Source organism: Canis aureus, chromosome 13, assembly GCF_053574225.1.
Source record: "Canis aureus isolate CA01 chromosome 13, VMU_Caureus_v.1.0, whole genome shotgun sequence".
Lineage (NCBI taxonomy): Eukaryota > Metazoa > Chordata > Mammalia > Carnivora > Canidae > Canis > Canis aureus.
The window spans coordinates 26,260,601-26,275,664 of NC_135623.1; the positions used below are offsets into that span (position 1 = coordinate 26,260,601).

The 15,064-nt window shown below is 37.8% G+C and overlaps 1 protein-coding gene across 6 annotated transcripts in view; it reads left to right on the forward strand.

Moving 5' to 3' along the window:
* Window positions 1–15,064, forward strand: part of ZDHHC17 (zDHHC palmitoyltransferase 17) — a 189,843-nt gene that overhangs the window by 25,937 nt on the left and 148,842 nt on the right. For all 6 annotated transcript variants that reach the window (XR_013350553.1, XR_013350552.1, XM_077845573.1 and 3 more), the window contains exons 2-3: window positions 525–628; window positions 10,088–10,210. Coding sequence is in view for 4 of the 6 variants with exons in the window: in XM_077845573.1 (XP_077701699.1) it covers window positions 525–628; window positions 10,088–10,210 (227 nt within the window). In the remaining 2 variants the exon portion in view is untranslated. The remainder of the gene's footprint in view (window positions 1–524; window positions 629–10,087; window positions 10,211–15,064) is intronic.

Consider the following 15,064-nt stretch of genomic DNA (forward strand, 5'->3'; position numbering starts at 1 on the left):
CCAAAAATAATAGAAGAATAATTTCCATTGGTTTGTTTCTTTACCACTTTAGAGTTTATTTGGCATGTGATGAAGGTTTTAAAGTGTTAGGTGTTAGAGTGTTGTTGAATGGCTGTGTTGTATACCTGAAACTAGTGTAATGTTTGTTGCATGTCACCTGTACTCAAATTTAAAATAAAAAAGAGTGTTGTTAGAGGCAGCGGTTATGCTGGAATTAAAAAAAAAAAAATTGGTCTGAGAGAATGAGAATTGATTTGATGAAGTAAGAGTTCTATGGAGCTAAAGATGAGTTTCAGTTGCAAATTTGTCACTAACTTCTAGGTTCACAGCTTTCTGTTTTAAGAGTATGCACAAGGGGTAGATCTATTAAACATGCTTTTTCTCTGCATCTTTAGAATAAGATAAAACTAATCATTTCAATAGTGAACATTTTTCAAACAGTGCAAAAGTGGTAGTAAAATATTGAAATGTTTTCTGTACCTTTCTTCTTAACTTTTGCCTTTGTGTGATTTACTCTTTAACAGGAAATCAAACCCCAAAGCCATTATAACCATGGATATGGTGAACCTCTTGGACGGAAAACTCATATTGATGATTACAGCACATGGGACATAGTCAAAGCAACACAGTAAGTTTTACGTTGTAATCATTATCTTCTTGGACATAGTATTTCTTGTGAAATATGAGCACATGTATTTATTTATCTTTATTGATAATTCTCTATTTGATACATTGTTCTCATACATGCTCCTTGTATAAATTTAACATAGCTGATATAAAGTCTTTGTCTAGTCAGTCCAATGTCTGGGCCGCCTCAGGGACCGTTTCTGTTAATTGCTCCCCCATCCTGAGTGAGTTACAGTTTCTTGTTCCTTTGCATCTCTTATAATTTTTTTTTGTTGAAAACTGGACTATTCAGATTCTATGGGGTGATAGTTTTTGTTTGTTTTAAGATTTTATTTGAGAGAGGGGGAGAGAGAGCACTGAAGGGGAGGGATTGGGAGAAGCAGGCCCCCCACTGAGCAGGGATCCCAATGTGGGGCTCGATCCCAGGACAGGAGATCATGACCTGAGCCAAAAGCAGATGCTTAACCAACTGAGCCACCCGGAAGCCCCTGAGGTGATAGTTCTTATATTAGATTCTCTTGGGGTTTTTTGTTATTTGTACCATTTCTAAACTAATTCTGTAAAGTCTGTGTCTTTGTCATGTATGGCCACTGAGGTCTCTGCTCAGTTAGTGGTCAGTAAATGATTGGACAGAAACTTCTTAAGTGCTTTTTTGCTTGCCCAGAACCTCAAGGTCAGTCAGACTAAGAGCTTAGGGCCTTCCGAGGTCTTTGTTGAACACGTGCACACCACCTTATGCTGGTGAAGGGCCTTCTAGATCCCCAGGGATCTGTCAGAGCTTTTCAGGCCCCATGGATATCTTTTCCTCAGCTTCCGCTTTTAAGCTTTTTGATTTGTCTCCTGTTTGACCCAACTGTCATCTATTCTCTCAAGCAGCTGTGGTATTAAAATATTTCACAAATAGGCCCCCAGGGAGAAGCTTTTCATGAGTTTAGGTGAGGTTCCATAGATAAGCCTTTCGAGTGGAGTCTTGTTGGGAACCACCAGGCAGGTCAAATAATGACTTCTCTTTTGGACTGAGGCTTTGAGAGAACCCTCTCCCTGTTCTCACTCCAGGTACTGGTGTAACCGAACCATTGTGAGTTCACTCCTTGGTGGGTCACAGGTACCCCGGTGGAGTTGTCCTACAAAGTAAATGTTATTTGCAGCAAGTGAGGAGGTCATGGGGAATAACTTGCAAAGCTGTGACTCCCTGAGCAAGGGTGGATGGATTCCTTTTATTTAGGGTTAAGATGAATATTTTAAAAAGGGATTCTTGCCATCACATGTAGATGCGGGCATGGGTTTGCACACTCGCCTTAAGAAAAAGGAAACATGCCTGACATACATTGTATGTTATGTAGATGAGACCTGTGCTCCTTCTTGGGCAGAGATTTTAGTGTTACAGTGAGTCAAGGTAATTGTCAGTCATTCTAGAGGTTACTCCATGGTCCGTCTGTACAGGTGCACTTTGGGGCTTGGAATCAAACTGGTGTGGATGGCCTGGGCCAGCTGGAGGTCTTGTGAGGGCCATTGCTATCCCTTGAGGGGTGCTTTTGGCTTCCATTTGCGGGAGTTAAGAGATAGCTGGAAAGAAGAGCTTAAGGAAGAAATGTGGGACAGAGGTCAGTGAGTGGGCAGTAGGAGGTTAGTTAGGTCTTGGGGTCTAGCTGGTGATGCTAGTACCAGGAATACAAACATTTTTTCAAGGCTGCTGGGGAGCAGAGAGGCTAGGATTGAAATGTTAAAGTACCACAAAGTTCTCTGTTCTTAATGAAGCTCATTGTTCTTTTTGACTGAATGCTCCTTGGATTGCTGATAGCCTTTTATTAATGTCCAGAGTTCTGAAGAAGTTGACTGTTGACACTTAATGCCAGTTTTTTCTTTACTTTGGTGGAGAGACAAACTTTCGAAGTTTCTTAGTTCAGTGATGTCACTGTACTTTCCTGAATGTTATATAGTTGAAAATCAAAGCACATCTTGAATGTTAGTTATATAGTCGAAAATCAGAGTACATCGTGCGGCCTACTCTTAGCAAATTCTGCTGTGTTACGTTCATCTTTCCTTTTGAAACTGCTCCTTTTGATATCTCCTTTCTCTCATTTTTGATTTATCTGTTTCACCCATATGCATCATTTCCATCAGCAAATAGACTCCAGTATCTATCATATTAAGAAAAAAACAACCACTTTATCCTTCACATACTCTTGTAACTGTTCTATTTCTTGAAAAATATCTATGCTGTCTGTAATTTCTACCTTTGAAAACACTTATTTAAATTGTGAAACATCTCAATTCTATGGTAAGGTATAGAGAAGAACATAACTGTCAGATTAAGCAGATGCTACTAACATTTTGCTGTAATTGCTACAGGTTGCTCAGTGTGCTACTACTCTCTTTCTTCTCCCCAAGGAAACTTCTCTTGAAACTGCTGTGAATCATTCTCATTCCTGTACATTTATTTCGACAAACATCTATAAACAAAATATGCCATTGTAATATATGCCTAAAATTTATATAAATTGTGTTCTACTCTGCATATACTTTACAGCTTGTTTATTTTTTTTTAATAAAAAAAACATAGCTTTTGTGATTTATTAGTGTTGGTAAATAAGGGCCTCATTGTTCAACTGCCTTGCATTCTTTTTTTTTTTTTTTTTAATATTTTATTTATTCATGAGACACATGGAGAGAGAGGCAGGGACACAGACAGAGGAGAAGCAGGCACCCTGCAGGGAGCCCAATGCGGGGGGGGGGGGGGGGGGGGGGGGGGGCACGACGACGACGGACACGGGATGGGACGACAACTTGACTCGATCCCCTGAATCATGCCCTGAGCCGAAGGCAGATGCTCAACCACTGAGCTACCTCAGGCGTCCCTGCTCTGTATTATTCTCATTCCTTGCTGAGGGACACTTAAAATAGTTTCTGTAGTACTTTTTAAATTGCAAACATTGCATCAATGAATGTCCTTTTTCCTGTGTATACAAGTACTTCTAGGGTAGATAACTCAAGTGGAATTTCTGGCTTCTACATTATGTTCCCTCATCTTTACCAACTATTGCCAAATTGATTTCCAAAGTGTCTGTGCCAGTTTGTACTTGCACCTGCACGGAATGAATTCTTTGATTACTTCTTGCTAAATCCTAGTTTTGTCACACTAACAATTGTCAGGGTTTTTTGTTTGTTTTTGTTTTTTTCCCCAAGATTTTATTTATTTATTCATGAGAGACCCAGAGAGAGAGAGAGGCAGAGACAGGCAGAGGGAGAAGCAGGCTCCGTGCGGGCAGCCCGATGTGGGACTCCATCCCCTGACCCAGGATCCAGGATCACGCCCTGAGCCAAATGCAGACGCTCAACTGCTGAACTACCCAGGGGCCCCAACAACTGTCAGTTTAAGAGTTGTGAAATGTTTTTTGTTTGTTTGTTTTGATTGTCTTTCTCTGATTACAAATGGTGTTGAATATATTTCCTGTGTTTATTAGCCATTTAAGTTTATTCCTGTGCAAACTGCCATTTTAAATCCTCTACCCATTTTGGGTTCTTTTGTCTTTTTGTGATTGATTTGTAAAAGTTTTTTATGTATTTCGGTGGAGTCCAAAAGAAGTGAATGGTATCTGTGTCCTCTTGGTGCCCTCCGGAGTCCTGTCTTGCTACTCTCCTCCACCCCTTTGCACCCCCCAGTCATGCAGCTCACCATTCAGTACTCCTTTCCAGGGTGTCAAAACTCGTATTTTTTTTTCCTGCAACAATGTGATAGGAACTTGTCCTCTGGAAACCTGGACTTGCACAGAGGTTCTCTCATCTGTGGGTTGTTGTCTAAGATAGCATCATCCAGGGTTTCCAGACCCCTGTCAAGAAGGACTGGAGCCAGTTTATGGGCCACTGCAAGATCCATGGTTGGATCTGTCTGTATATCTGTTACCCAACACATGGGTGGGTGAGACTTCTCAGCTCCCTTCAAGTGTGGTACTGGATCCGACAACTCCCACAGAGGCACTTTTGTCCATGACTAGATCCCAAATTACTGTTGTTGGAAGGGGGACAGAACGATAGATGTCTTATTCTACTTTGATGCTGACATCACTCTGGTCCATTTCTCTATACTCTTTTTCATTTGTTTCCACATTGTACCAAATTGTTTTAATCGTTTCTTGGTCTGCACAGTTGTCTTAGCTATTTTTAGCCTTTTACTCTCACAAATGAATTTTAGGCTCTACTTGAGAAGTTCATAAGATACTCATTTGTGATTTTAATTAGAATTTCATTGAATTTGTAGACCAATCTGGGGGAAATTGATGTATATATTTCTTTAGGTCTTTAATGTCTTTCATAAATCTTATTTATAGTGAGAGTAGTGTAATTAAATATGCTTCTCATTATTATTTTAGATGGTTTAGCATTTCATATTATAATGATGTAGAAATCTTTAAAAAAAATTTTTTTTTAATTTATTTATGATAGTCACACAGAGAGAGAGAGAGAGAGAGAGAGGCAGAGACATAGGCAGAGGGAGAAGCAGGCTCCATGCACCGGGAGCCCGACGTGGGATTCGATCCCGGGTCTCCAGGATCGCGCCCTGGGCCAAAGGCAGGCGCTAAACCGCTGTGCCACCCAGGGATCCCAAAAATGATGTAGAAATCTGATCCTAAATTTATTTTACTTGGATACTTTGTTATAATGATCTTTTTTTTTTTTTTTTCTGGAAAAAAGATAACCTCAGAAAGATACGTAATTCCCTTAAGGAAGAATTACAGCATATACTGTATTTACTAAGTCATAGTAATTACTTTTTCAGTATTACTCACTAGGCAAATATTTTACTGAACTTTACCTTGTAAATACCATGTTTTTCTTTTCTTTTTTTTTTTTTATGATAGTCACAGAGAGAGAGAGAGAGAGAGAGAGGGGCAGAGACACAGGCAGAGGGAGAAGCAGGCTCAATGCACCGGGAGCCTGATGTGGGATTCGATCCCAGGTCTCCAGGATCGCGCCCTGGGCCAAAGGCAGGCGCCAAACCACTGCGCCACCCAGGGATCCCTCCATGTTTTTCTTAATTTTTATTTTTTAAAAATTTTGTTTAAATTCAGTTAATTAACACATAATGTATTTATTATTGGTTATGATCATCAGCCTTATGTAACACCCAGTGCTCATTATATCACATGCCCTCCTTAATGTTCATCATCCAGTTACCCCATCCCCTCCTCCCTTCCCCTCTAGTGACCCTCAGTTTGTTTCCTATGATTAAGAGTCTCTTATGGTTTGTCTCGCTCTCTGATTTTGTCTTATTTTATTTTTTCCTCTCTTCTCCTATGATCCTTTGTTTTGTTTCTTAATTTCCACATGTGAGTGAAATCCTGTAATTGTCTTTCTGTGATTGATTTATTTTGCTTAGCATAATATCCTCTAGTTCCATCCACATCTTTGCAAATGGCAAAATTTCATATTTTTTTTTGATGGGTAAGTAGTATTCCCTTGTACCACATCTTTATCCATTCATCTGTCCATGGACATCTGGGCTCCTTCCATAGTTTGGCTATTGTGGGCATTGCTGCTATGAACATTGGGATGCAAGGGTCCTTTTGGATCAATACATTTGTATCTTGAAGGTAAATACCCAGTAGTGCAATTGCTGGGTCATAGGGTAGCTCTGTTTTCAACTTTTTGAGGAACCTTAACACTGTTGTTCAGAGTGGCTGCATCAGCTTGCATTCCTACCCACAGTGTAAGAGGGTTCCCCTTCCTCCACATCTTTGCCAACATCTGTTGTTTCCTAACTTGTTCATTTTAGTCATTCTGACTGGTGTGAGGTGGTATCTCATTGTGGTTTTGATTTGTATTTCCCTATGCCGAGTGATGTTGAGCATTTTCTCATGTGCCTTTTGGCCATTTGTATTTCTTCTTTGAAGAAATGTCCATGTCTTCTACCCACTTCTTTTTTTTTTTTCTTAATAGTGTGTTTATTTATTCATCAGAGACACAGAGAAAGGCAGAGGGAGAAGCAGACTCCCTGTGGGGAGCCCGATGAGGGACTCAGTCCCAGTACCCCAGGATCACAGGGTCACAACCTGGGCCCAAGTCAGACACTCAAGCACTGAGCCCTCCAGATGTCCCTGCCATTGTTGAGTTTGATAAGTTCTTTATAGATTTTGGATACTAGCCTTTTATCTATGTCATTTGCAAACATCTCCCATTCTGTAGGTTGTCTTTTGGTTTTGTTGACTGTTTTTCCTTTGCTGTGCAAAAGATTTTTATCTTGATGAAGTCCCAGTAGTTAATTTTTGCCTTTGTTTCCCTTGCTAAATATCCATTTTTAAATGACAGTTCTTGCAAACTATTCAAGTTTTGGCATTTTCATAATTAAAATAAATGGATTTACACTTGTTAACAAAATTATTTCAAAATATTTTAGTGCATCCGCATGAGGTTTTTATAGGTGATATATTTAGGTCTTTCAGATTCTGTATATATAATGATGCAAACATTTCCAAACATACAATTTTTAAAAAATATTCTCTTTACAGCAAGTTTTTTTCTGAAGTAGAAGTAGTTACTTTCTGTGTTTAAAATACTGCTTTTGCCTTGAAGGGGAACAGACTGTCTTTACCCATTTTAAGAATATATGGATGGGGCTCCTGGGTGGCTCAGTCAGTTAAGCATCTGCCTTTGGCTCAGGTCATGATCCCAGGATCCTGGGATTGAACCCCCACATCAGGCTCCACACTCAGTGGTGAGTCTCCTTCTACCTCTACCTGACTCGTGCTCACGTGCTCTCTCTCTGTCAAATCAATAAATAAAATCTTTAAAAAAAAAAAAAGTATATGATTGATAGCGTACTGTGCATTCATTTACCAGCCCCTGCCCCCACAAAAGCTAGTAACTTTGAAATACTTTTCTTTTTTGTTAAAGGGAAAATGCAGTTCATTTCTTTGCATGGTTAAAAAGATTTTCGGGGCACCTGACTGGCTTAGAGAAGTGTGTGACTCTTAATCTTGGGGGTGTGAGTTGAAGCCCCATGTTGGGTGTAGAGATTACCCTACATATATACATTAATTTAAAAAAATGATTTTTGTTGTCACTTAACACTTCTTTAAAGTATGAGGTAGATTCTGCTTTTTAATGTGTGTCTAGTTCACTTAACTAGGCACATGTAGGCAGATTTCTGAAAAAGAACAAAGAACTTAAGGTACCATTGTCATCTCCTGTGGATTGTGGAATTCTTGCTCTTCCCAGGTTGATTACCTTGTGCATGTGTGTGTGCATGTGTACACAGGTAGTACAGAGCCAGAGAGGGCAGCAGTGTGAAGGCTGTGTTAAATATTAGTGAAGCTTGATTTACTTTTTTTTTTTTTTAAGATTTTACTTATTTATTTATTTATGAGACACACACACACACACACACACACAGAGGCAGAGGCAGAGACACGGGCAGAGGGAGAAGCAGGCTCCATGCAGGGAGCCCGACATGGGACTTGATCCCGGGTCTCCAGGATCACACCTGGGCTGAAGGTGGTGCTAAACCGCTGGGCCACCCCGGCTGCCCTGAAGCTTGATTTATTAACTACCCCATGAATATAGGTAGATGTTTTAATATTTACTTCGAATGTCCCATTATGTCCCCCAGCCTCACCCTGTGGTGTGCCTTCTCCATCTTGGAGACCACTCTGGGAAATTACAAATATACTCAAAGCTCATTTAAATTTGCTTTTGTGTCTCATATTTCCAAGGACCTGATATTTTGTTTAGAATAAAATTGATGGTTTTTGAGGCTCCATGATGGATTCTTGGTGGTTTATTGTACTGTTCTTTCTTTCTTTCTTTTTTTTTTTTTAAGACTTTATTTATTCATGAGAGACACAGAGAAAGAGGCAGAGACACAGGCAGAGGGAGAAGCAGGCGCCATGCAGGGAGCTCGATGTGGGACTCAATCCTGGGACCCCAGGATCACGCCCTGAGCCTAAGGCAGACACTTAACCGCTGAGCCACCCAGGCGTCCCTGTACTGTTCTTTCCATTTTTGCTTATGCTTGAAATTTTCCATAATAAGAAGTTTAAGAACTTTATATGGCCACACAGTGATTGAAAGCTGAAGGAGGGAGGAAAGGATCAGGCTTGCCACAAATGCCATTCTTCTTTATCAGATAAAATCATCTTTCCTAGAACTCTCTCAGTATACTTTCTCTTCTCTCTGATTGGCTTAAATGCATAGGACTCTTCTTCCACCAGTCCTGCTTCCCATCTCCACACATTCTTCTTTATTTGCTCTCAGGAATATCAAAGCTAAATTTGTAAACAAAGAATACTGAGGTTGGGAAGCATCCTTTCTTCTTTTTGTTCTTATAAATCATTGATAAGCACTTTGTTATTTTTTTTGTGATTTAATATTTTTTAACATAATTGCATTTGTTATAAAAATCTTTAAATGTTTTGTGGAATAAATGGTGATATTAGTAAAAACAAGCAATCATTAGCCATTTTATTTCTGGTATCCTTTTCTCTTCCAAGTGATGAGATATTGCATACTTGTAGATGAGACATTTAAAACTAAAAGTTTTACTAATGGGATTAGTAAGAGCTGTTGGAATATTGATTTTTTTAAAAAAAGATTTTATGTATTTATTTGAGATTGAGCAAGGGGGAGATACAGCATGAGCCGGGGAAGGTGCAGAGGGAGAGGGGCTTGATCCCAGTACCGCAGGATCATGACCAGAGCCAAAGGCAGACGCTTAACTGACTAAACTACCCAGGCGCACTGGAATGTTGATATATTTTTTTATGGTAAAAAAAAATTATAAAAAAAATTATAAATTATAAAATTATATTTAGATTCATAGCCAGCTGGACTCAGTTTAGATGATCCCAATTTTGTTGGCAACATCCAAAGCATCATAGGAGCCAGTCGAACATATGCTTTCTTCCTCCATCAGGCCTGATCAAGGTGCTGACCTTGGCCATATCAATGTCCTAGAGCTTCTTCGCAGCCTGTTTGATCTGGTGCTTATTGGCCTTGACATCCACAGTGAACAGTGTTGTTGTCTTCTATTTTCTTCATGGCTGACTCAGTAGTTAAGGGGAACTTGATGGCGTAGTGATCAAGCTTGTTTCTCCTGGCGGCGCTCTTCGAAGATATTTGGGCTGCCTTCAGAGACGCAGGGTCTTGGGTTGTCAGAATGTAGGTGACGTGCAGATCTTCTTTTTTTTTGTGACTGTGCACACCTTTCAGCACCGCTTTCTTAGCTTTCAAAGCCTTTGCTTTGGCTTCGGCTTTCGGAGGGGCAGGGGCTTCCTTCTTCACCTTCGGTGCCATCTTCGTGAAAGGAGCGGAATGTTGATATTTTTAAAGTAACATTTTACCTTGAGAAGTCCATTTTAATTTCCAGGTATCAAAATGGAGCATTATTTTCTTGTAGACATGTTACTTTGGGGGTTAAATTTTTTGTCAAAAGTAGTAACAATCTCATATTTTCTTTCTTTTTAAGATACGGAATATACGAACGCTGCCGAGAATTGGTGGAAGCGGGTTATGATGTACGGCAACCAGACAAAGAAAATGTTACACTCCTCCATTGGGCTGCCATCAATAACAGAATAGATTTAGTCAAGTATGTGTTTTCTGCATTTTAAAGTAATTATTTATTATAAAATTATTATAAATAATTATGAAAATTAGCAATTTCTAAAATTCATTGCTTTTAAAATGTAGATTTTATGTACCTTTTTCCTGAAAATTGTTTTTTTAACATATATTGATGCTCATTTGTACAAGGTGATGTGCCGAGTGCTTTTCCATGTATATTTCCTTTAATCTTAGTTCTTAAAATAACCCTGAGTGAACACAATAATTACTGTTCTCTTGATGTGAAATTTGATGCATAAATAGATGAAATATGTTACCAATGACATGCAGCTAATAAAAGTTGGAATCAGGGTTTCAATAATGTAACTTGCAGCTCACATTCTAAATGTAAATTCTATAGGGAAAAGCTAGAAAAGAGGGATTACAAAGATAATAGGTAATAATCTGTTTTAAATATTCATGCATACTGTATACTGCATACTTAGTATGCATAGTATGAGTGCATACTAAGTATAAATGATTTTTATTACTTATTGCTAATCTGCTTGCTTAGTATTAATAAGAGGTAGTTAGATAAGCAAGAGTCAGGGTGATAAGATGTCTTAGTAAATCTAGTTTAATATTCTCTGACAGTTTTGACATAAATTCTTTAGATGAAGACATGAATCTGAAATAAACTAGTTGCAGACGTGCAGTTAAGTACAGCATACAGAATCCAGGGACAACTAGGATATTAATGCTAGGTAAAAGAATTCGTCCCTTTGAATACTAAATAAATTACTAAGCATTGAACTCTGAATCATTTCTTCCAGAGAGCATATCTCCATTTTATTTGTTCCTTTTTTATTCTTGTATGTCTAACCTTCCTTCTGCCTTCAATATGGGTCTACTGATATCTTAATTCTTTCTTTTTTGTTTTTTGTCGTAAAATGTTTTTATTTCATCTTCATTTGTGAAAAGATTTTCACATGGTATAGAAATCTAAATTGGCAGTTTTGTTCATTTTATTTTTGTGTTTTACTCATTGAAAATATGATTCGTCTGTTTTCTGGCTTCTGTTACTATTGAAAAATCATTCTAGATATTGTGTCTTAGAAGGCTTTTTTTTTTCCCCTTCCTTCTGCTTTTAAGATTTTTTTCTGTTTCTGGTTTTCTGTAGTTTCATGACGATGTTACCAGGTGGGGATTTCTCTTTATTTACCCTGAGTGAGATTGCAAGGAATTCTCTATTCTTTGGATTGATGTTTTCATCACTTCTGAAAAAATCTCAGTTATTATTTCTTAAAATATTGCTTCTACCCCCTCTTGTTTTGCTCTCCTTCTGGAACTCCAATTAAACATCTGTTTGACCTTTTCGTTGTATACTTTGTGCCCTATATGTACTACTATCCTTTGGTGTGCTTCATTCTGAGAAACCTCTAACTTACATTCCAGTTCATTTATTCTCTATGTATAATCTGCTGTTAAATCTATTCATTGTGTTCCTAATTTTATTTTTGAGTTCTAGAATTTTTATCATTTGTTTTTTTCAAACCTGTATTACTTAAATCATCTGTGGCTGAAATTTTCAGTCTTGTCTTGTATACTTGAACATAGTGAATATAGTTATTTTATAGTTGTATCTGAGAAGATAGCCTGTATCTGTTAATGTTGTTCCTGTGTGTGCCTGATTATCTTTAAATATGTACTAGACATTGTGCTTGAAAATTATTTGTTGAATAATTGGAGGCCTAAGATGAAATTTCCATTTGTTTTTGCTGTACCCACCTTAAATTTAATTTCAAGGCTTTATATTTTGTGGATCATTCAGGTGGCTGAAGACCAAGCTAGGGCCAGGTTTACTTATGGTTGATAATTACCGCTACAGTGTAACTTTTTTGGGTCCCAACCCTTGTTTTGCTTTTGTCTGCTTAGCTTGCTTCTTGGTCAACTCTCCCTTGTCTGCAAATTATCTCTAGGGCAGATGGTGCCCAAGCAGTTTTCTAACTTCTCCAGATTTTAACGCTCTCCTGAATCTGGGCCTGGTTAATGCTGGTTAATCTTCTTAGGCTTTACTTTTTAGGAAATGTTTCTTAGATTTCATTGAACTTTCTAAGTTTTCTTTAATGGGAGGGTTGATTCAAATTATTTAGCCTTCTAAACCTGTTTGTTTTTCAGTTAATGTTATTTTAATCAAAATAATGTGTAGACAATTTAAAAACTCAAATAGTACTTAAAGGCTTCAATGGGAAATGGCAATCCCTCCCTATCCACTCGGTCCTGTAGCCGAAATAACTATTTTTAGCACTTGAGCTGTTTCTTTTGGTATATACTCTTTATTTCATATACTTATGTTGCTACATTTATCTAGAAAAAAATGACAGCCCTTTTGCTTTTTCATATATATACATCTTTAAGATTTCTCATTAACAATGCAAGTAAGAGCTGCATCATTTTTAAATAGCTATATAATCAGTTATATGGGTTTAATTTATTTAATGGTTTTCCTGTAAATGAGTGTTTAGATTGATGTTGATGTTTTTATCATTAACAACTAGTGCTGTAATTGATATCTTGGTCACGTATCATTTTGCTAATGTTCATACATATCTGTAAAATTCATAGGAGTAGAAAAGTTAGATTAATTTTGAATTTTAATAAAATTGCCAACTTTTATGTTAATTCTTATCAGTTACTATATTTTGACTTTCTATTTTGAGATAACTAGATGTCCTAAATCTCCTCACCATTAATAATTCTTCCAGCGCCTACTATAGTTTTAGTTAAATCACCATGCAGAGTTTAGGTTGCTGTATGTAAATTCTCAGTGCTAAGCCCAGAAGTGTTCCATGATTATCTGTTCTTTCCTTGTAGAATTTTGATTTTTGTCTGAAGTAATAGTTAACTTCATGTTTAAAATTTTCTCTATGTTGTAACTAATTCTTCCCTTTTAGAAGTGTACAACTTTTCTGTATGGAAACAGAATCACCTAATCTATCCATTCCATTTTTGGAGGTGAGGAATGGAGGAAATCATTCCTGGAATTCTCCACTTTTCAGCTCCAACCCAAATTGTTTGCTCTTTAGCGCTAACATGCAACCATTATAGGGAGACTTTCCTTTGGTGTTATTCTGGGAAATCATTTTGCTCCAGTGTTGGTCTAAGTTTCCTGGGTCTCAGGTTTTTGTGTCTATGGGGTTGCTATCTGGTTTTAGTAGAGCACAATTTCTGATAGCTTTCTGAGAGAACACTTGGGAGGTTAAAGTTCTAAAGTTACTGTCATTTCTGCCCTTATACCTTATTGGTTGCTTGGCTGACCATGAATTTAAAGATTAAAAATAGTTTTCTCAGAATTTTGAAGCATTACCTTATTATTTCCTTAATTCATATATTACAGTTGGGAGTCTCTTCGTTAAAAAAACACGCATTTGGGCAGCCTGGGTGGCTCAGTGGTTTAGTGCCACCTTCAGTCCAGGGCATGATCCTGGAGTCCTGGGATCAGGTCCCATGTTGGGCTCCCTGCATGGAGCCTGCTTCTCCCTCTGCCTGTGTCTGTGCCTCTCTCTCTCTCTGCGTCTCTCGTGAATAAATAAATAAATCTTAAAAAAAAAAATACACATTTGTGTTTAAAAATAAAGTCTGAAGTGAGAAATAGAGACAAACAGACTTGATGCTGCCTGCCTTACAAATGTTCCAAGCCACATGTGGACTAGTTAGGTTATAGAATAGTCAGTAATTGTAGCATAGGTGTCTGTGTACATTATATTTTCAGGTAGATAAACTTAATTTTTCACAGTGCATAATCTACCAAGTTATTTTCCTAAAACAGGGTAAAGGCAGTTTTTGATAACAACTGGTATTCATAGCCTCAGGATTATTTTGTTCTACTGCATTTGGAATTACACCTCCACTTAAAAGCTACAGTATATCCATAGCACAGCAAATAGCATGAACATCATTTTTGCATAGGGCTCCCATACTCCTAGGTCCTGGGGGAGTGGCTTGAGGTCATCCAGTTGGATTTAGCACACATAGTAGGAACTCAGTGCTTTTATAGTAGGAGCAAGCTTGTTCTTTGTTCCACAGGAGACATTACCTCATCTCTCAAGGCTGCTTGATACGAACACAGCTTGGAGAAATGACCTGTGTAAAAGTAGTCAGGACCTTGCATTCTATTCATATACCTGTAAGACATATGGAAATGTGAGAGACCCATGGGGACGTGTCTCTTCTAACAGTTATGTTCCATCAGGGTATATTAAGGGTACTTACTGCAAACAGAGTAGTTGTGTCACTTTCGTGATGATAAGGTGTAAGTATAATGTGGGAAGGCAGAGATGTTCACCTCAGCCTGGATTGTTTGTATTTCTGATGTTTTCAAGTGAAAGTCTTTAAACTATTTTTCAACTTTTCCCCTAATGTAATAAAATAGAAAAGATTAGCTCAAGCTCTTGTCTTCAGTAGTCTTTTGTTACCTTGAGATTCTTTGTTAAAAGTAACTAATAATACTTGATTTCATTTTGATTTCAAGTCAGACCTTTATTAAGGAACATGGGGCTTTGTTAAAAAAATATTGAGTTTAAAATTTTCTGAGAACACATTGTATGTGTGGCTTATTCTTCTTCCCTGGGAACATTTTTTTTTTCTTTATGTGAAAAGTTCACATTATTGTGAAAGTTCACATTATTGTGTACTGATATGGCTTGCTTTATTTATTTACTGACTTACTTTAAATCCAGTTTGTGGCCATTAAGTTGTCACTTTTAATCAGGAAACTTGCCTTTTTGGATTAGGGAGGTGTTCTTGCATGTGCCTTCAAGAGTGCCTTGCTTTCATTTTCTCTGTTTGGTTTTTCCCCTTAGGAACTCAGATACTAACACCAACCAGACTGATTCTTTCT